The sequence below is a fragment of the Lottia gigantea genome (genome assembly GCF_000327385.1).
Source record: "Lottia gigantea unplaced genomic scaffold LOTGIsca_90, whole genome shotgun sequence".
Classification (NCBI taxonomy): Eukaryota; Metazoa; Mollusca; class Gastropoda; family Lottiidae; genus Lottia; species Lottia gigantea.
Window position 1 is genome coordinate 182,415 of NW_008710951.1, and position 22,877 is coordinate 205,291.

Here is a 22,877-nt window from a genome sequence, read left to right on the forward strand (position 1 = left end):
GATCCATATGGACAATTTCTTTAAACCATCTTCTGTCAAACAATTTCACATGTTATTGTAGAAACACAATTAAACATATTCAAAACAACAAAGGAACAAATCCAAGAATATATATTTGACTGAGTAAATGTAGCTCAATAAGATATGAGGGGTAAAATATTTAGATCTAAAAAATTCATTTTCTATGGCCATTGCCATCTCTAAACCAATTATGACCATGCTTTTAATTTGATTCTTCTTCTGTATTTCAGGATCGAGAAAAACATGACCAGCTCAATGAACTCTTGTCAAATTATAGTTCCAATGGATTACCTCCCCTTCATCCCCTGGTTGCCATGGGTAAAATGCCAGTCAATGAAGAAAACTTCCAGCTGGAACCAGCATGGAGAAATATCGTAGAAAATGTGGGGGTAAGTGGAAATATTTTATCATTTACAATGAGTATGGTTTTCGTTTTCCAATTCATATCTTACCTTCCTTGTGGGATACCATCCATTTATAAAGAGTTAGACTATGGGTACACTGATTTAGTAGTTTGAGGTGAAGAAGGTTCATTCAATCAATATATTTCAGGTACTGTCCAAGATACAGAATGATCAACAGGAAGCTATCTGGGAGTTAATAGAAACAGAAAAATCTTTTATAAAAAATCTCAATGTTATAACTGATGTAAGTAGGCCTACCATATTTCAATACATCTCATCTCTTACTGTCAACACATTTCTGATACTACATCTTCATCAGGAGAGCTAGTAGTGTATGCGCTTGAGAAGGAAACACACTGATTTCTTGATATATTCACTATCAGTTTATTTTAATAAAGTTCTTGATAGTCATTTAATTTATACAAACAGCGTTGCTTAATTTTACCTGTTTTATTTATAGGTATTTAAAAATTGTTTGTTAAATATTCAGAATAACCAGTTATTATCAGAGGTAAGTAAGATTTCATTCATTTTTACTGAAGACCTAAGTTTAATTTTCTCACTGTTATTCACAGGATTTGTCATAATTATTTAGCAAATTTGGTGAAATAGATTTAACAAGACATTTCAAACCTTCTGTTAAAAATAGGAAACCCATTATCACTTACAATATAGGAACATATTTACTCCAAAGTAAGCAATGTGATATTTGGTGTTATCCTCTCCTATAGAAACATTTGTCACAAGAAGAGAAAATAATAATCTAATTTGAATCTGAGTCTAAGTTTGCATGATATTTAATATAAAACTCTATGTCTGATCAATGGTTATCTTGTGATAATAGAAAAGTTGCAGCTCTGATATTTGATTGTATTTTCAGATTGAAACAGAGCAGTTATTTAGTAATATTGATGCCTTGGAAGAAGTCAACTGTCAGTTCTGGGAACAACATATATTACCAGTTTTAAATGACAGTAGATCGTCACGGCAACCACTTAATCCATCCTTATTTAAACAGGGTTTTACAACACAGGTATGTAACTCATTTCCTATGTATTATATATGCACACTGCACTGTGAGTCATTGTATATTATCAATTATTATCATCATCATGCAGAAAATATCTTATCTTAAATGATAAAGCAAAACAAAAAATATCAAATGCTATCGGTTAATACGCAATTAATTTGTAATTATTGTATAAAAAAGGTGATGTGCTTTTATTATAACATATTAATCCAGTTTTGGATAGTTTGCACTGGCTGCTTATTAAACAACGTATCATTTATAAAATCCTCTTACAAACATATAACCTTTAATTGCACAGCACCCAGTTATATAACAGACTAGATTGTCATTTATACACCATCTCGCTCTGTCAGATCTTCTCAAAACCTCCCATTGTCCCAGACTATTCCTTAAAACAATCGACATGTGTGTTTCATTACGCATCACGTAACTCACTGTCAATTAAAATTAAACTAAATGTTAAATAAAAATCTTAAAACTTATTTGTTTAGAGATTATAATGGAAAAAGATGATTCTCAAATCTTTGGCAGCGCACTAAGAACCTTGGTGTTTGTTCGCTTTAGAAATTTAGATATACTGTAATTATAGTGACTATGATAACATGTTAGAAGTTTTGACATTAAAGAAAAGGTGATTTTTTATGTTGTATTTGAGCTGGTTTGATTGATTTAAACATATTTTATTACAATAATAGTAAATGGCTTTGGACTTGTTTATTTTTCAGTTCCATAAATTATTTCACCCCTATGTAAAATGGTGTATTGATCAGAAAAACTGTGTTGATTATCAACGAACTAAATATAGTGAAAATGAACTCTTTAAAACTTTTGTTGTGGTAAGTATTTTCAGACTTGACTCAGAGTCAGTCCAAATATTAATGTTTATTTTGATGGAAGAAGGTAATCTGTTAACACGAGTTTGTTCTTCGCTTGTAGCACATGTTTTGGATCCATAATTCTAACTTGGGCAAGAGTATTTCTTTTAAGACAAATCTGAAGCGTTGAAATCAATATTTTGTTCGAGTTTTTGTTTTAATAGTTTTATTTTTTATTATTTTCTCAGTGGGCAGAAGCACAACCACAATGTAAAAGATTAAAACTAACAGATTTATTGGCTAAACCTATGCAGAGATTAACTAAATATTCTCTACTGGTGAATGCTATATTAAAGAAAACAGAAGATCCTCATCAAAGACAGGATTTGGAGGAAATGGTAAGTTTTATTTTGAATTTAACCTGGTTTAGTAACAAAATATGAATTAAAAGGCAACAACAAGTTCATTCTTGGCATAGCATTACTTTTCACATCTGCCCGAAGTTCAGTTGACCATTTTTATAAAACAGTTATCAAAATATGTTTAGACTTGCCTGTGGTCTTCTAATGATAAGGCACAAATCATTCAGTATAAAACAACAAAATGCATGGAAATGGCAAACTAAATGTTTTGATTTTCAAATAATGCCTCCAGCAGTTTTGGTTTCTTGCCTCTTTTTAAATCTTAAGAGTTTAATTGTATGATACTTTAAGGAAAGAAAAAAAGGGTGCATGTCTCACAAGTGTTTACAATTTTAGAATTTATCATAGAAAACACTCCATGATTCATGAGTTTATTTCAAAATAATGTTCTGTTTCAGATTGAACATATAGACAGATTTGTAACCCATGTGAATACACAGTTACGTAATCAACAAGAACAGGAGCGATATGAGTCAATTATAGCTAAAATAGAACCTTATGATGCTATTGAGGCCCCAAATGAAGAGTGCGTTAAGGTAATGAGTTCTTATCATGATGTCTGATTTTTACTAACATTTTCTATATTTTAGTTTGAAAAATATTAAAAAAATGTCTTTCAATTTGTTAGTAACTTTTGGTATTTTTTACTTTAGTGTTTACATTAAGTACTGTATTCAATTACTAGAAATTGCTTATATTCCAAAAGCAAATTTACTTTTAAAATATCAAAATGTTGAAAAGAAATTGTTGAAGACTAAAGGGGGATAACTCTTACTTCAAGATTTCTTGGAAAGTTCATTTGTATACCTGTCTTAAAAGGACTCAATGTTTAATGGATATCCTGGATAACAAAGTGAAAGACATCTTTTTATCAGCTTTATTTTTAACTATTGTAATCTTTACTTTCAGATATGATAACAAAGTTTTAACAAATAAAAATAAGCATTCAAAATATTCCAAATGTAACAAGTTAAAAATGACAGGATCTGTAGATTTGACTTCATTTTCAATCTCAAATTCTCAAAAAAGTTGGGCAATAATGCAATTTTCTAAAAAGCTAAATGCTTATTCTATATTTCTTGTTCTCTATTTTTGATATGAAGTAGCCCAAACAAAAAGCAAACAAATTCTTACTGATAAATGAAAATTTTTAAAACTAATTGTTAAAACTCTGTTCTTTCTCCCGTTTGTTTATTTAATATTGTAAACTTATTGTTTTAAATTTATTTTCTGATAGCTCTTAGTCACCAGCTTGATCCAAACCACTGCATTTTCACCTGATTTGCTTTTTAATTCACTGCCAATGTGCACTTAATATTTTCAATTTTAGTGGCATTTACAATTGCTTCAGATCAAAGTGTTGATGAATATTAACTAAAAGCTATGAGAAACTAACACAAAGACATTTGTCCAAGCAGAACTGATGTGTAAAAGAATATTTGATGCAGAAATTATTCTTAAAACTTAACATATACTCATTGTTATTTTATTTACTTTAAATAACAACAGTAAAAAGATGGAGGTGCATGTTTTGATGGTTGCGTTTTTAATTACTCATCCCCTATCTATTATTATCCTACAGTTCTTCTTGGAAAAATGTGTCTATATGGTGATAGTTGATATTAAAATTGATATTGTTTTCTTCACGCTAATATTTTACGTTTATTCACTGCAGTACAGACGTGACCTTTTACCTCTGACCTTTTACATTTGCATGGTCTATTAACACCACCTAGCTGTGTGTGCTCGCATGTATGTTCATGATCATGGTAACAACTTTTCATTTTCATTACCTGTCATTTTGTATTTCTGGCATGTATTTTCCTAACATGGGTGTTGAGCATCATGTCCTTATATGGTATGCATTAACACTTTTTCTAACTACTTTAATTTTTTGTTAGTTATATTTTTTTATGTCTTTTGCGTTTGTTTTATTGCTTTTTAAGTTCAAACCATACTTTTTGACACATGGTAAGAATTTTATTTCAGAAAGAAATCCAAGATGGAGGCTCATTATTAGCTATGCATATCTCTCTTTTATTCCTTGCTATATATTTACTATTCATTCATTCATTCTGTCAATTATTTTCATTTCTTTTTTCTCAGTCATTCCTTACTCTTTATTTGTTTTTATCATGACATCTTTCATGGTTCTTTAAGATTAAGACCTTGATTACAAAGGAAATTACTCCCATTTAAGCTAAAAATGTCTTTTCAATTAAACTTATTTAGTTTCCCGCCTTACACAAGGCAAAACAATATTTCATTGCTTAAAGAGACTGACATGTCCCTGCTATGTATGGTGATATAAAGGTAGGAATATAGCAGGTTATGGCTTTAAGTCTGATGTGTTCTATGTGTAAAGAAAGGTAATGTATTCAGTCCTGTTTTTACGTCTGGTGTAGGGAGCATGGCTGCTTCTAGTTAGTAGCTCTATATAAACAGATAAAAAGTTAGTTGCTTGCTTCTAAAGTTTATAAGTTAATACCTTGTTTCACAAAAAATTAATGCTTCTATTTTTGATTAGTAGAATACTTCATGCTTCAATATTTTCATAGAATAGCAAAAATCCCAATAAATAGAATTCAGAAGTACTAGAACTGCACAAAAATTCATACAAAAATCATAATTCCTTCAAGTATACCTCAAACTAGAAATTTCATTGACTATTTCTATATATGTCTTTTATATATATGGCAGTCTCAAGAGAAGACGAGTCATCTTTTTAACTTTCACTTTATGAAACCCTTGTTTCAAATAATATTTATATCTAAGCCATTGTGAAACAAGGTACAAGGTAGAAAGTTGTTGATTCTATTTGTATAGGAGTTCAGGGTAATTTAATTGAGTCAGGCTTTATTTCTTAATATGGTTTATAGATCGGAAAGGTAGTTTTAATTTCGGTCTTTGGCTTGGCATTAAGATGTTCCCAAAAGTTCAGAAAAGAGGTCTGTACTAACAAAGGACAGTGATCTGTTGAGAGAGAGTGTGTTTGATATTTTTATGATTATATTTTGATCAAACAAGTTGCTGATTTAAGTCAGAATTGTGTAGAGTGATTGTAGTATTAGTGTCAGTTTGGAAACCTGATGTCAACATTTTTTGTTAATGCTTTGCAATGTTGTAAAAAAATGCAACTCTGGTGACATACCTGTGAAAGCACATTATTTCAAGAAGGTTAAAATGTTTTGATTTTGGACAAATTTCTGACTTGGGTATTTAAAGCCAACATCACTGAACTTTTCCTACTGAACACTGAGTATAAATATATTGAAACATCAACTCAGTAACAGCTGGTGGAGCAGCTTGGGCAATTATATCATGTAATTATGTGGTCATGAGTCATATTTACACTTTTCAAAAATTAAAAAATTTATTGAAATACTGTAGGCCCCTACATGTACAAAAAATTTGAATTCCTTCTAAGGCATATGATTGTCACAGGTATGGCAACCATTATTCAGTCACCACTATAATGTAAGTTTAATACACCAGTGTGGACAAGTTGAGATATTGGAATGATTCAAAGTCAGTATGTTATTTAAGAGATTGAAAGTTAATTGTGGAGTGCATGTTGAGGACTGTTAAGACATTCTGTTGAAAGTTGAAAGTTGAACTAGTTCAATTCCCATTATATTGTAATCTGCACTGTAAGTTGGTGATGGGATTCATTCATTCCTTTTCAGATTTATTTTTATTCATTCTCTCTTTATATTTCATCTCTGATCCTTTCATCATATCTTATTTCTCAAAGTTACTTCCCTTTGCTCATTTTCATTTGTAAATCTCACTTTTCGTTAAGGCAGACATCTTTGTTTTCTAATCATTCTCAATTCATCTGAATTTCAAAATATTTTCCCAATTTTGCATCTTTTTCTACCAAATGTTTATGGAATATTTCTTATATTTTCAGATTCTGCAAGAATATAACACGAACTTTGACCTGCGTGCTCCAATGCCTGGTATTAACCAAGTCAGTAGAAAATTATTGATGCAGTCTGCATTGAAATTAAAAGATGCTCAAGCCAGGGTAGGGACAATTTTCTTTTTTTTTGTCTTTCAGGATAATTTATGGCCAACTATAATAATATCATGATTTTCTACAAAGTGACCATTGTGATAAAAAAAAACCAAAAAAAAAACACCACATAAACCTTGTCCAAAGTTACATTAAGTAAACAATAATTGAAACTAATGAAATCCAAAATCATCCAAAAAGAAATCTATTAAAGAACAGTAACTCTGTAACAATCTGCAGACAAGGGCACTAATTTATTGTACTATATTTCAGATGGAAGTAGACTGTTTTCTATTCACTGATTTGTTTTTAATCTGTAAATCTAATAAAAGAATGGATAAATATAAAGTATTAAAACCTCCAATGAGACTTGATAGAATTCTGGTACATGATCTTAAAGATAAAGGTAAGTTTTACTTATTACTACATCAGTTGACAAGATTACTAAGGTCAAGGCTCAGAACATTTAAAACACCTACGCTAGATAAGCATTAACTTCCTAATGTATGCAAATATATACTAATTATAAATCAATACAATACAATTGAATTCAGTCTGCCAATTTATGGATGATTCAGCCATGCTTGGCACGTTCTACTTTTATGTTGCCAAATAAAACTGTTGTGATAGACCTAAGTATTTTGAAAAATGCTTTATGACTATTTTCACTTATTTTAGGGAGTTTTCTGTTAATATATTTAAATGAATACCATGTACCAAGTACAGCCTATACCTTCCATGCTAATGAATCAGCTGTTAAATGCTGGCTGGAATATATCAAAAAAGCTCAGGTTAGTATCTGTTTATTGTCTTGGTCTAGGAGCTAGTGTTACAAAATCCTAAATTAAAATGATGATAATGATTCAGCTAGTTGATTGGTCCATCACGAAAATTAACCAATGAAATTGCTGTATGTCTTAAAACTAGATTGTATTAAAATTGTGTGAAACAGTAGTTTTACAGGAGTTTTGATCAATAATTTTTAAATACTCAATGAATCAAATTACCTTCAACTTTTTATCACTTAATAATATTTCTTGAATATTTTTCAGTATGCCTATAATGAAGCCAGACTTAAATTAGAAAAAGAAAGGCTTTCAAAATCAGTGGCTAATATTGAACAAGTGGAATATACACCATTGAATGGATATTCTTTACAAGATGATTTGGACGCGTATAACCGAACTGATAGTGTCGACTCAAACGAAGGACGATTTATACCTAATATTATTAAGACTGCTGCTACACCTGTAGCAGAAACAAATCACCTGACTGACTCGAGTCGGGAAGATTCTAGTGACGCTACATTGTGTTCAGAAGATTCATGCAGTGAAAGGACAGGAAAACGTTCAGGAGATAACTCCCCTACTTGTGATAAACATACTTTATTAAATATCTCTCGCAGTGTGCCAAATAACGTCCACAATCTCTCCTCAATGTCTCTTATCTCAGACAGTGACCCTGATCTTCAAGACTACACAGACGAAGATAACCAGTCTCGTAATAGTTCACGTAGAATCTCACGGACACGTGCTGAGAAACGTTACCACACGGCCGACTCGATTCAAGATATGAACAAAAAGGACAAAGATAGCAGCATTCATAAAAGACTTTCTTGGAATTATGGGATGGTTGACATCCATATGGATGGTAAACATTCGTTACGACACAAAACAATGAGTACAGACTCTATACGAAGTATTCCTTCGTCAAGTGGTGTTAGTTCGACAGGCTCGTTACATATTCATACTGAAAGTGACATTAGCGAAGAAGTTGAAAATGGATTGAGTCCTGATTGTTCGTTGCACATTCACCATGAAGCCTCTTCCTCAATAGATAATAGTGATTTAGAAATAGTGTCTCTAACTCGAGAATCGAAACGCTCCAAATCTAAATCTACATCAGACATTGTTCAAATATTTCAAGAATTACGAACCAGTGATCCAGAAGATGGTATATCATCTGTTGATCTCCCGGAAATGACTGGACGTCGGAAACTAACTCACTCTCAAATTGTTAAAATGAAGAAACAACTCTTGTTAAATTCTAACGTGGAAGCATCGTAAGTGTTGTTATTTATCTCAAACCATTTACTCTCTTTTTAAAAAGGAAGAAAAGTTGTCAGATTATCTTGAATGCAAATGAAAAACTGTAGTGTATATTTAACTATTTTTTTTGCAGGCTGCAGGTTGCAGGCTTTTTTTAAAATATGATTAATTCCATTTTCTTAGGGGAATTTTATATTTTGATTTAATACAATTTTTTTGTCATTCATTCTTTCTCATTGGATCATTGTTTATGTTTCATGCAATCAATTTGTACTTTAATCTCAAAATTTATTTATCTTTTCAGGGAAGTGTGATATGATTTATGATAAAATCTGTGATTTGAAAGAAAGATCCTTATCAGGAGGATTGGTTCTCTCAGAATTTCTTCCACATGGTGCTACCTTCATATTATGGTGATGCAGTATTGTGCTTGAAAAGTCTTCTGAAGAATGTGACATTGTCAACCAATATGAGTGATAGATGGCTATGGGTTTATATGACCCAGTTCTATGAGATTGAAGTAGTGCTTGGAAGAGAAGGCTTTAGGCTGTGGTTATTATATAAACAGTCATACCTGATTTGAGTTGGAACATAGGGCTGTTACTGGTATAGAGGACATTTTGAATTTAAAAAGAGTAGTTAATTTTATCATGAAATATTAATTAGACTAACTGGGAAAATCTGTTTCTGTATTGTCTGTTTCAAACCAATTGGTACAAGATATGATTTTGAATTGTACAATGTGCTGAAATTGAAGGAATTGTTTGAAAAAAAATCTGCATTTGACTCCGACAGATAAATAATAACAAATGAGAGAAAATGAGTGTGACCTTGAAGACAAAACTTGACCTTGATATAGGATCATCAGGAAAATGATTACTGATATATTACATGTATTTTACAAATTCTTCAGGGGTTTTAGAATATTGCTCATTTCATTGTCTCACTGCGAAAAAATGTGCTCGAACTATATTGGCATTTGCTTTACCAAATGCTTGAATTTGATTTATTCAAACCAAACATAGGAATGTCTCTTGAAATCAGTCAGAGATGTCCTCAAAACATAGTACATTATACCAATTACAGCAAAATTTCACTCTCACTTCTATAATGTAGAAAACTGAACATATTAATTGCTATGATAGAATTTTGATATTTGATATTAATTGTTTTACATCATTAAATTTTGTAGGGGCATTTTTGTTCATTGAATTTTGATTCAGCACTGATGCAAAAATTCATAATGACATACCAGTAGAGTGCATGTTTATATCATTGAAAATATATGTTTATTATAAAGCCTGATGTAATATGTAAAATATTATAAAAAGCCCTTTGCTTGGCAACTATTTATATCATAAAGTAAAACTGTGTATTTAAAGATCTGCATTTTTGTTGTTTTGGTTTTGTGTTTAGTCTTTGAGTACCTGCTTTTGATCTCATTATCATGCACAATTTCTTAAAATTGATTTTTTACATTGGTCTGTTTAGTACATAGCTTGATAGGTGGGAATTACAATGAATCTTTTTGGTCCGTTACACTTATGCTTCTTGGTACATGATTTGGCATGTTGGCCAATAGACGTTATAGTCACACCTTGAAATCTATGTTCATAACGCAAATTACGTGATCCATTGATAAGATGGTGACGTCATATGAAGGATTAGCCTATGTGACAACACCTGAACGAAGGCGAGAAAATGGGCATTAAACTGCCATTTCTCAGGAATGTGTGAGTGTAAACTTCGTCTGAAGATATCATTAAATACCTTAATCAACTCTGATGATAATAATGTAAAATATGATTAGTTTTGAGTTAGTTGAATAGGAGAAGAAAGCTTTAAAGGTATCAAAGTGGTTTCAACATGGCCGACGTGTGAATAAGGCCTATAACAACCAACTTGCTTGAACAACAAGCAAAAAGCAAATATAAAACAGTATTTCTCTTTAGATCCTCTACTTCTTTTCTTCAAATCGGTATAAGGTACAATTTTCATTTAATTACAATGTTGCATGTTCAGCAGAGTTCACTTATGATGTTCATTTATGATGTTCAATATGTTTGTCTCTGGAACAGTTTCCAGCCTTTGTATAATATAAAACCTTTTAAAACATTTGTCTCAACAAACAAAATGTGTGATATCCTTTTGTGCTCTTTAAATAATCTTATTTCATCAATTGTTAAACTAAACCTTATGCTTGTGCAATCATTTACTTTATTAGACCATATTGTTGAAGGGAAGTAACTCCTATAGACTGAATATCTAAAGGGAGCTAACCTGTCTGTATTTATTGCTATATGTATATTTAGTTGTATATATATTAACTGGTATTTATATGCAATTTTTATGAAATATGCAACCACATTATGTTTATTTAGTAACTCTGGGTTATTACCTGTTTTGGTTACAGCTTAAATAATGAATTTGTCGAGAGTCTCATCATGAGAGCTTTGATAGCATGACAATACCCAATTTCTAACAAGTTGTAGGACACACCACTTCTTTTAGTTGATTGCAAATCAAAACACTGATCTGTTTTAAATGTTCTCTAGATGAGATCTATCCAAGAAACTTGTCTCTTCACATTTGAATAAATTTGAATAAATTTGAATAAATAGCTCCTACCTACATCTTAATTCTGCTCGGAGGATCATTTGAGGATTTGCAAATTTTATCATTTTTAGGAATTAGCACTTTGCAACGTTAATAAAATGTGTCAGTAATCTCCACCCAGTTAAAATCCCTTCAAAACATCAGCTTCCTTGCCGGTTTAGGGATGTGTATCTTACCCAGTCGCCCACGTTTTTTCTATATATAATATACTATATAAGAATTGTAAAAAATGATTTGTATAAAATATTGTAATTTTAAAAACCACTATTATTACATATTGTATAAAATATATTACAATGAATCATCAGTTGTCTTCTCTCATCGAGGTGTATTAAGACGAATTGTAATGGAAGCACTGGCCTAGGTCATAGAGCAATAGATAACTCCATGGCATCGAACCTGACCTCATGGTGGAAATGGGTAACAAAACAAGTTGTCCGTGGAACAGCCTTCTGATGTCTTTTAGGCCTTTATATAAATGGAGCCAATGATACACGATGTACCATCCCGTAAACTTTGATCAACCAGGGTGTTGGTAGTCCAGAAGGGTTAGCTACTTCGATTTGGATTAAAAATTTCATAAAAATTCGGTAGATATTTAAAATGTAGAGGAAGGTGATTATTATCACAAGAATTAATAACATAGGTGACAAAAGGTAACCCTGTGTTACACCGTATTCATAAATCACTTTATATACCATTCACTTGTATGGACCACAACATTATTGTTTATCAATATTTTTTATGAAAAGCCGGAAGATATTTAAATTTTAGGTCATTGAGTCCACTTTCATCCAGTTGTAATAAATATTTCAAAACTGTTAAGCTTGGACATGGACATGAGAAATATATCATAAGTATATTGCAATGAATGATTCATGAGATTATGTCATTTAAAAATTTCTTACAAACGTTTTGGACTTGTACCATGTCTACTTTTGCTGTTTTAGATGGTAGGTTTTAAAGGTAAAAAAGGCTGCACATCATTCTTTTCTACTTTAAATAAACCCAGAAATGAAGCAGCAAAGTAGGTTGAAACTAATTTCATTTATTGATTTATTTTTTTTACTAAATATGAAATTTTTCACCAGAAATTTGTGCTTTATCCCAAATGACCACCCCAATTTTTTTATATTAATTACAAGATTAGACCGAATTTACACTCTTATCTCCTAAAAACAAATATTTTGCCTCTCATTCTTCATCTGACCTGCTATTACTCACAATTAAATAATCTGCAATATAAAAAAATTCACGTTTCCGCCTGGCGAGTGGCTAGCTACGGTCTGATCCCTTCCGCCTTTAGTGACCATATATATATTGTGGACTTATTAATTGGAGTTTAACTTTTCACAAGAGCGTTGAAGATAGTAACGACTAAAACATGAGGATATTTTACTTTGCATTGATTTGTAAGTACAGTTTTATTTTGGTTTTATTATAAAGAATATCTATAGTCGTACGTCAGTTTGAAGATAACACAATGCGCCCGAGCATCTTACATCATAGCTTCGTAAAGCTACGTCTGCATCAGGAGCATTGACCAACAATTATACTTTTTTCTTCGATACTAATCTTTTTGTAATATTACATTTTGTAGGTGCATTTGTTTGGGAGTCGGACGGAGCTCACAGTGGAGAAGTTCTGAATAATGGACCGCCGCCTCCACCTCCACCACCAAATGGTGGACCTCCTCCTCCAGAACTACCAGGCCCACCTGGATCACCTAGTGCCGGAATCATTAGTCCTCCATTCAGTCCACAAGGTTTCGGCTTTAATGTGCGGGGCGGTTTCAGTCCCCGCTTCGGATTCGGACCACAATTTGGTTCTGGAATAGGCTTCCAACCACCTCCTTTTGCATCGTCTGGATTTGGAGGACAACCCAGGGCATTTGGATCGCCATTTGGAGGACCTGGCTTCTCTGGACCAGGTGGATTTGGAGGGACAGCATTTCCAGGATCAGGAATCGGAACTGGATTCAATTCCAGATCTGGACTATTTGGGTCTCCTTATGGTTCTCCTGGATTTGGTAGTTTTGGCCAATCTGGTTTAAATGGATTTGGTGGATCCGGATTCGGGTTAAATGGACTTGGAGGATCTGGTTTCGGTTTAAATGGACTTGGTGGATCGGGTTTCGGTTCAAATGGACTAGGAAATTCAGCTTATGGTGGATTTGGAAGTCCGGGGATTGGTGGTTTTGACAGTGGATTTGGAGGTGGATTTGGGTCACCTGGATTCAGTAGTTTCGGGGGTGGGTTTGGAAATAGATTAGGTGGATTCGATAGTTTTGGAACTAATACCGGAATCGGTTTTGGTGGGAATGGCTATGATAATACTATTGGATTCTCTGGAAGCGGAGCGATTGGACCAATCGGATCTTCATTTGGAAGTGGATTTGGTTCAGGATTCGGAAGCGGGATTGGTTCTGGATTTGGAAGTGGTATTGGTTCCGGTTTTGGAAATGGAATAGCTTCGCCTTCACTAGGTGGCGGGTTCGGTTCTGGTTTGGGAAGCGGTTTTGGATCTCCAGGAATTGGAAGTGGTTTAGGGACCAATATTTACAATAGTGGTAATGGATCTCCGGTATTTGATGCCACGGGTTTTGCTGGAAAGTAAGTCAGTAATTCAATTATTTCGATACTCCAATCTGTTAGTTCGTACAAAAAATGTTTACATTTTACTTAAGACCTCAATTAGCGGTACTATAATAATGATAATAATAACTTATTAGAGACCCAGTGGCTCTTTCTACATACAAATACAATAACATATTTACAAAATGATAAGGTAACAAAAGTGGAAAATAGAAATATAATAGAAAATGAACGTATGAAAATTAAGGCTCATATTAAGATGATTTAAATATATGTAAAAAAAGAAATGAAATAAAAGTAATCTTTACAACATTAAAGATGAAAAAATATTTGTAAAATAATTCTAGTCTCTCTTATTATCGTAGGTCCCTTTTCAGTCCTGTTTTAAAACATTTCACACTCCTGGAGTTTTTGAGGTAATGTTAAAGGATTTTTTTTTTGCTTACAGGTGAGAAGGGAAACGGCGAATTAAAAATGTCACCCGATGTAGCCTATTTATGGTACGGATGTGTGGTATTAGTAATGAATGGTATGAGATGTGTGAATGTGTCTAAATGTGTTGTCAAAGATGCTACGTGGTCCTCCATTTACCAAAAGGACTAGTCGAGGAAACGTGGGTTCTCTTTATCTATGTTGTTCATGTTTAATAAAAAAAAATATATTAATTCAATTCATGTGTTTCTGATTTTTGATATATATTTTGGGGAAATACGATCAGTATACTAAAAAATGTTACTAGTCTGAAATGCCTTACGCATAACTTGCACTGTATGTTGAGTTAATTTCTTCTGAAGAGTATATCGTATAGATTCGATTGGATATATCAAGAGTATTGTCCCTTCTTGCGTCACGTGACTGACATGTGATCACTAAAAAGTTAAAATGGCGGGAACATCAAATTAAATTTTCGGAAAAATAAGTTAAAAAACAGACAAACTTTAAATGATAATGAATAACATTTGGTATATTTCAAACTTCCTGTTAATCGCCTGCATAATTACAAAATCTAATGGTAACTGTTGTCTTATTTTGTTCTCTCGTTTTATTTATTAGTAAATTTGAATTAGGCTAGTCTAGTCTAGAGTCTAGACTATTTGATTTGAATGAGTAGACTACAAAATCTCCCTCTCTGACTGCACAGATTTCTGAATTGAATTTTGGCAATCATTGTTATATGAACTGAAACACCAATTACAAAATACTACTAGGAGTTTTTGATTGTCTTTGGGTTGATGAAAATGTCATCCACTGGAAAAGTAATTATTTGTAAACACGATTTTACAGAGGTGAATTTTCAGTCCGAAAAGTTAGGTCATTTCCACATGAATTTTCTGGGAGGGAATTGTGCCTATTTCAAATGTAAAATCACTGAACCTGATATTTCTATGGACCCGAAGACATTACAAGACAAATGGCATAAAGTAGAAAATTATATTTTAAATAATATTTATGAAATGAGAGAAAAAATTCAATTCATAGCTCAATGTAGTCAGACAGTAGTTGCCATGATTAAGCTAGATTGTTTCTGCAAGGAAAGACCTGGGCTTATAGCATGGAGGCAATGAAGGCGCACTCGATTAGAACAAGAGGTCAACTCTACTGATGGAATGAGAATAGTTCTGTTAGGGCCTAAGCATCTTCACAATGTCAAGGTATTTCAATCTCATATCAAATACACTTACATCATCAGGCACTTGATGTTTCACGGTAGTTTGTATGCAAGAAGTTGCTTGGATTGGATACAGAGCCCTTAACAAGACTGTAACAACATAGCTGCCCATGTAACTACTAGCGTACAAACCAATCAAATCCATTGTCATGATATTGTGAAAATGGAGCCCATTGTAATTTCAATAACCACTGATAGAAGTGGAATAGCTCAGTCGGTAGCTAGGCAATTAGGTGTTGTGATTTTTTTCTCCTGGAGGTTAGAAAAATTCTGATGCTACAGTCAATGGTTAAAAAAGTGGCTTTCAACACCTATCTCTGGCACAACTTGAGGTATGCTCAGAATTTTAGTTTTTTTGCTTAGCATGGCCTTAGAAGAGGTACATAGACAATAAGTATGCAACAAATAGCTATGTCTCTAGGGATAGTAAATTATGAGCTGCTGTTGAAAAACATTGGAAATTTCAGGTGATCGATGTTACAACTGTTCAACCATGATAGATATGAGATGTAGAGACCCATTCACTCCTAGAATAGATTTTCAAGTTCATTGCCCACAAGGTAGTGAATGTCAGAAGATGATTTATAGAGGACATGGTAAGGGATTCTTTGATGTAAAATATAAACTAGTGTTGCCGTCTCCATGGCTGCAAAAATGTGTGACACTGGCCATTTTAGGATTGCTGTTTGAAGTTAGAAATTTGACTCTAAATGGTATTAAAATCAAAGATCTTTATGCAAATGCAGGAATGATTGAAAACTTTTATCACCAAAAGTTGTCTCTGTTTTAAAAGGAAGTTTTGATGATAATGGTAAAGTCAGTGTGGTTTAAGTTAGCAATTCATTCTGGACTGATATGCACATATTGTTGAAAATGTCCCTGGGACTGCACAAAATTTTCAAATTGCATTCCCTATGGAGGTATAAAGTTGCCAAAATTATCGATTGTGTTGCATTGCAGATTTAAAATACCAATTTTGTCAATACAAAATAAATTTGTCAATGCTGCAAAGTACGATTGTTGATTTGTATAAATGCAAAATTTATCCAATGAAATGCCACAAGAATGCATTAACATTTAACACTAAGCATTATACATTGTGGCATTTCATTGGATTTTGTAGAATACTTACACATTTTTACAAATTGACAATTGTACTTTGCAGCAGTAATGCATACATTTTGTAATGACAACATTGGTATTTTAAAGCTGCAACACAATTGACAATTTTGGCAACGTTATTCCTCCATATTTCCCTGCCTTGATTCTCATTGTTTTTCAGTCTTGAGATATTGTTTGAGTGGTGGACCTAGATCACAAGAATCCAGTTTATATGAACAGATTTGTTTTGAGAAACTAATAAAAGTGACTGATACAATTCCATTCTTAGGAACACGAACAGAGGAGCAGCTTGTTACTGTTTGTAACTGTGAGGAAGAGTTATGTAATAAAAGTAACAACATATCTGGATCATTCATAATATGGATCATGTTAGTTTTTGCATTAATTATAAAATGACCATCAAAGATAGATCTCTTTACTAAAAGCAATCTTGAAATTGAACTGTGTGATTTAAATTAAAAGCATGCCAAGAAATCATACATCTAAATTTGTTTATAATCTATCATGTAAAAATTCAATTGTAATATTTATTAAATCATATTTTCATAATTTGTAATGTTTGACTTTAAGGCTATTTTATTTTGTCAATATTGTGAGCAGTTAAGATGGGATCTGTTGCCTTGTATTCAAGATTTATGCTTGAATTCAAAAGGTGTATGCACCATTTATCAGATCTGTATTTTCTACCCCTTCTTTCCTTTCCAGAAAACATAAGTGTACATCAATGACATTTGTGCATATCTGGATAATCACACAAACAAATTATTTTAGGAATTGTTATACCACCATTTTGATTTTTCATCAGATGTCTGTTGATGATGAAAAACTTAATAGATTATCTCTTGTGACTCGTGATCTATTAATCTGTTAAGATTTTTTGAGATTCATTTACAGGAACAACATACATCAGATGGAAAATCTGAATGGTGAAAAACAGGCTATAAGCATCCCCAATGTCCTTTTGTTTTTCCAACTTTATTATTTTCTGACCACTTAAGGATGTAAAGGGATAAATTCATCTAAATATTTGCTTAACCTTTTGATATCCCTTGAGGAGAATATTAAAGGGGCAGATGTGCTCAAATTGCGAGAGTGAGCTGTGAACACTATTTCTTATTTAGCTAAAAAATTCCCCCTTCTGAGACTAAGGTACGATTGGCCTAACGAATCGTATACCTGTCCCTTTAATTATGAAGCAAATATTTAGATGCGTGTATCCTTTTTTTACTTCCAACCTCGGAAAACACTGTCAATTTATCATAAAAGAGTCCAAACATAGTAAGAAACTTCTCATCAGAAAATTCTTTATCAATAAATTGTTTATTAACGAATATATTTGACAAATATTGTAGCTTTATTGCTTTAATTAGGAACATCATGTATTTAATCTTTTACAACTGGCCACATCCATATCATACAGAGCTGTTCCTGGATGTGTCCATAGTGATAGGAATGTCTACCAGTAGCTATATGTGTCCATTTTCATCCTGACATATCAAGGTATCATGAAAAGTCTGAATGTGTTTATATTGTTGTAACATGAGCAGTTCTAAGGAAATGCACCATTTCATGTTGTGTCCATTCTGTCATGTTGTGTCCCTCTATGACTAGAACATCCAGGACAGGAATGTAGAGTTTCATGAATAAATAGATCACAATCCAAACAAAACATCTTCATACATTGTGTACATTGATATATCTACAATAGAAATTGGAGAAGAGATTAATAAATATATGTTTATTTGCCCATATTATGTGGATTAAGCATTGAGATGTTGATCAATTTATTGATTTATTACCAAAGCTTAAAAAAAAGCTTTATTTCAGTAGCAATTAAACAATAGATCTGAGCTAAAATTTCCAATAACATTCACAGGGAATAATATTAGAAATTGAGGAAAAATCTAAATAAGACAAGACACATTTACTCACATTGATATCTTTAAGTTGAGATAAACAGGAAAAACAATGTCTGAAATTCAAATCACACATAGGATTAGTCTCAAAGTTTGATTGCCTTAATTATAGAAGAAAATGCTATCAAAATAATATTCATGAGAAGGATGAACAAATAGGATTGAATATTAATCTATGAATTCTACTCAACACTTTCTCTCACTTCAATGTTTTAAAAAATAACTTACAATTTTTCTACATCTTCTAAAGTTGTTCTTGGAATTTCTTTAAATGAGTCTAGAGGAAATAAATGATGATAGGATCGAGCTAAATGTGGCGCTGAGACCAGAGTTAAGCCTGAAATGATAAGGACCGAAATATTTTGAAAGTTTTAGGTACAGGAAGATTTTTTGTGAAACTGGAATCTGTACTGAATTTGTTGATTAAAAGAGCTCATTTTTACCAACATTGAATTGATTTATATCTTTGTCTTGGACTAAATGCATTTTTCAGTGCTTTACTCAAAAGAAGCAATTTTTTTGATTGACCATTATGTGGCAAAGTTTAAAATTACTTACCACACGCCTTGCACTCGACAGGTAATTCACAATATTTAGATTTACACTGAGGACAGAAATATCCAACAGTACTAAAACCTTCATTATTCTTACTATCTAGATGGCTGAAATGAATATCAGTCTTATCATAAGAGTCAAAAGTATGGCATCAGATGTTCTTGAAGGGTGAGCTTGCCTTGTCTCACTAGAAGTACCAACCACAATTATTGTAGGGAATATAAACGTTACATACAAAAAATTTTTTACAGTTTGAACAGAGTTCAGAAATAGTTTTCCATATAAATCAAAGCAAGATAACAGTCGGTTGTACCAAAAATCAAAAGAAATTGACCCACACTCACCACATACACATTGATGGTCTCTCTTCTTTATTTACATTGCTCAATGAATGGTGGGGAAAACCTAAAATATTGAAATAATTCAATTACTTCAACAGTTTGAAAAAAGAATAGAGAATAAACAAACAAAGAAAGTTTGACTGCAAGTCCCCATCTTTAATAAAGTACAGGATCTAAACTTACCCATTTTAATCAAGGATGATGCTGTATTTGACTGGAAAAAACAAATTTCTTTATTAGGGAAAGGCATTATATAGGACCATCCTTTCTGAACGATTTGCCAAAAAAACCTCTTTTAACACACTAGTTTGATTTCAACAGTTGTGTACCTGTCATCTGAATCTCTTTAGTCTAGCTCTTCCAGCAATCCTGTACCAGTGGACCTTGTAGAGGCTTATCGACCATTCACAATGTGATGTTTCACATTCATAAAATTACAATTTGTGGCCAGTACACAGTAAAAAATAAATCCAACAAAAATTTCTAGATTGTACATATATATATTACAACATATGAGTAACCATTAATAAATATTAAACTTTCTAAAAAAATTAAAAGAATAAAAATTATATCACCATCAGCTATTGGCAATAAGAGGACTTATACCGTAATAAAAAAAATAACCCAGAGAATTCAAGTAAACTTACCGTAGCAGGTGGTGGAGATATATGTTGATCTAATAAATATTTATAATGACTTTCATCTAATATAACATTATATTTTCCTATAATATATATTGAAATACTAGCAAAAATTAGACATTAGACACTTTCATGGTAAAAAATTTAAATTCAGCCAATTGCCGTTTAAGTACACATCTTTTGCCACCTCCAAAGTGGACGGGAAAATTAGATATAGATTTATTGATGACATAATTCAGACCTCCTTTTACCTGTAACTTTTTTAATATGCTAATTTATTTCATTAATCTATCACTGTCTTTAAGAAATGAAGAATAACAATCTACCTTGTGTTTGTTTACATAATTTCTTACACACAGAAATTTCAGCAGCTAACCCAATAATAGAACATCTGATATTACAATCTTTTAATGTCTGAAACCAAACAATACGTCATTCACTCAAGGTCATCAAAAATATTAAAGTGATATTTTGAAAAAGGTTTAACATTTCTTGCAATTAGACATTAAACAATGTAATATTATTGTTATATATTTATTATATTAAATGTATCATTCCAGCAATAACAGATAAAAAATATGACATTGTTGATCATGTCTGTTCATTAATAATCATGTGATGATTTTGTATCCAACAGAGCAGCAATTCATATTCATAAAGAAACAGAAACAGAAACAGAGTATATAATGAAGATATCATACCTGAATAGTATTATCAATATCACCAGGATCACAAGTTGTTAAACTACCCAATATAATCAAAACTTCTCTACTAGCATGACTTGGCATATGTCTACAAAGAAACACAAAATCAATTATTTCTGTTACAGAATAGTAGATTTGAATCAGAATATGCCCATATATCTGTAAAAGGCATCTCTGCTCTTGTGGAAATTATGTGTCTTTAGTCATCATATCAATATTTCATGATATTACACTCAGATCAAATGAGATGAAATCTACCAAATAGAATCTTACTCCATAGGCAGTATTTTATTTGCATGAATAGTGATTATGGTTTTGGTATTTATAAATGAAATGAAATGGAGTTTTACATCATACTTTTCTGCAACTGTTTAAGCTACTGAGGACAGCTTGTATGTATAAAACCTTACTTTAGTGTTTGTATAGCTAGTTCTAAAGAATTCTGTAGTGAAGGTTCTCCTTGGCATTTTCTATCTTTTAAACCTTGTAGAGTATTGATATGACGTCTTGGATTGCCTGAAAATAATGATTACTTAATTATTAAAATTTGGAGGCATGTTCGTGTGTATTTACCACTAATGCCTTAAAAGAAATGTGCAGTGAAATTGATGTATACCAGTTTTATAGCAATTTAAGTCTTGCTAAGTGCTGAAAATCTCCTTTTACAATTCAAGAAAACTGAAGTGTTTTTATTTTACTCAAGTTTACTCAAATACTTCTTTAATATTTTTTTTTCATTATTCACATTACATATAGGAGATGTCAAATACAAAAATAAACCCATTTACCTCCTAGTTCTGTGATTTTTTCGGCACGCTTATTTCTCGTTGCCAATACGCCCAGTTGACTGATTGGATTCTGATCAAAATATTCTTCTACAAAATGTTCTAATAACTGAAATTACAACCAAATTATTATCTGCTTCCTTTCTGTAACAACATGATTTAAGTACTGTTTTAATATTTCTAAATAACATATAATATATAAATTGAGTTAATATAAGTCATTAATTATGACTTACCGTACAGTATATATGCTCAAGAATGAGATAAACAATACTTACTTTGACTGTTGAGTGTAGTCGCGTGGGTTTTAAATCTTGTTCTGACATTGTTTCTGACATATCAATAACTAAATACAGATGTCGCATCTGAAAATGTTTAAAGAATAACTGAAAACAATGTATCAGTTGGTATGGAGACATAACTAAGAACAATTTTGAGACATCAACAAATTTTACTTAAATTCATAAATATATAAGAGAAAAATATCTTTTCAAAGATTCTTTTCAAACCAAGCAGTGATGCTGTTCTTATGAACATTTGCGACATACCATTCCCAGTCGGATGTTTCCAATTTTTTCCAGCATTCTTTTCCTTTTAGCTTTATGAATGATGTCATCAATACTGGCTTGGAGTGAACCAGACTCATCTTCATGTATAGCTTCCCTGAAATCAACAGACATTAAACATCTTTTAAGAAAAATAATTTCATTGGCATCCATTTTTGACATTAATAGTTTTACATACTTGCCTTTAGAAAGATTCAACAATGAAAAGCTTGGAATGTTAAACTTAATACCCCAGACAAGACACTAAGTTCAGTATGCTTACTGAGTTGGTACCATATCACTATTATCAGGTGATACCAAAAGATTTATTAAATAAAAAAAAGCTAATCAAGTTTAACCATTTTTGCTACAATCCAAATCATCCAACAAAGCCAATATCCGCACTAATTCATATTAAGGCCTAACTATGCAATAATATAGCCAATGCCAATAAAGTAAATTATCCAACTCACCAAGTCTTCTCATATTCGGTTTCCCAGCGATATCCTTTTTCATCCTCCATTTCGTCGGTTCCCAGACCAAAATGGTGACCAACGACAGAACAATTTTGGACTAAAGTTTCTTGGAGAAGGCTTATATGTCTGAATATCAATTATTGCAATTTTGCAAT

The 22,877-nt window shown here is 32.0% G+C and overlaps 3 protein-coding genes across 3 annotated transcripts; 2 read left to right on the forward strand and 1 right to left on the reverse strand.

Annotated features, from left to right (window-relative positions):
* Positions 1–597: 597 nt before the first annotated feature.
* Positions 598–7,537, forward strand: LOTGIDRAFT_134475 (hypothetical protein; the record flags this gene model as incomplete). Its single annotated transcript, XM_009068472.1, has 9 exons — positions 598–669; positions 886–936; positions 1,306–1,458; positions 2,181–2,291; positions 2,519–2,668; positions 3,091–3,228; positions 6,606–6,722; positions 6,984–7,116; positions 7,389–7,537. Coding segments are annotated over 9 exons (1,074 nt in total), but the record flags the coding sequence as incomplete, so codon positions are not given.
* Positions 7,538–12,302: 4,765 nt separating this feature from the next.
* Positions 12,303–13,990, forward strand: LOTGIDRAFT_169849 (hypothetical protein; the record flags this gene model as incomplete). Its single annotated transcript, XM_009068473.1, has 2 exons — positions 12,303–12,327; positions 12,975–13,990. 2 exons carry the CDS (start codon positions 12,303–12,305, stop codon positions 13,988–13,990), a joined length of 1,041 nt encoding a protein of 346 aa, XP_009066721.1.
* A 4,079-nt stretch (positions 13,991–18,069) lies between these two features.
* Positions 18,070–22,877, reverse strand: LOTGIDRAFT_223172 (hypothetical protein). Its single transcript, XM_009068474.1, has 14 exons — positions 22,720–22,877; positions 22,250–22,364; positions 21,980–22,066; positions 21,705–21,810; positions 21,327–21,432; positions 20,914–21,004; positions 20,539–20,626; positions 20,219–20,295; positions 19,755–19,785; positions 19,575–19,635; positions 19,234–19,337; positions 18,904–19,012; positions 18,692–18,731; positions 18,070–18,458 (listed from the first exon to the last, which is right to left on the reverse strand). The coding sequence occupies exons 1-14, from the start codon at positions 22,767–22,769 to the stop codon at positions 18,327–18,329; spliced, it is 1,197 nt and encodes a 398-aa protein (XP_009066722.1). The 5' UTR covers positions 22,770–22,877; the 3' UTR covers positions 18,070–18,326.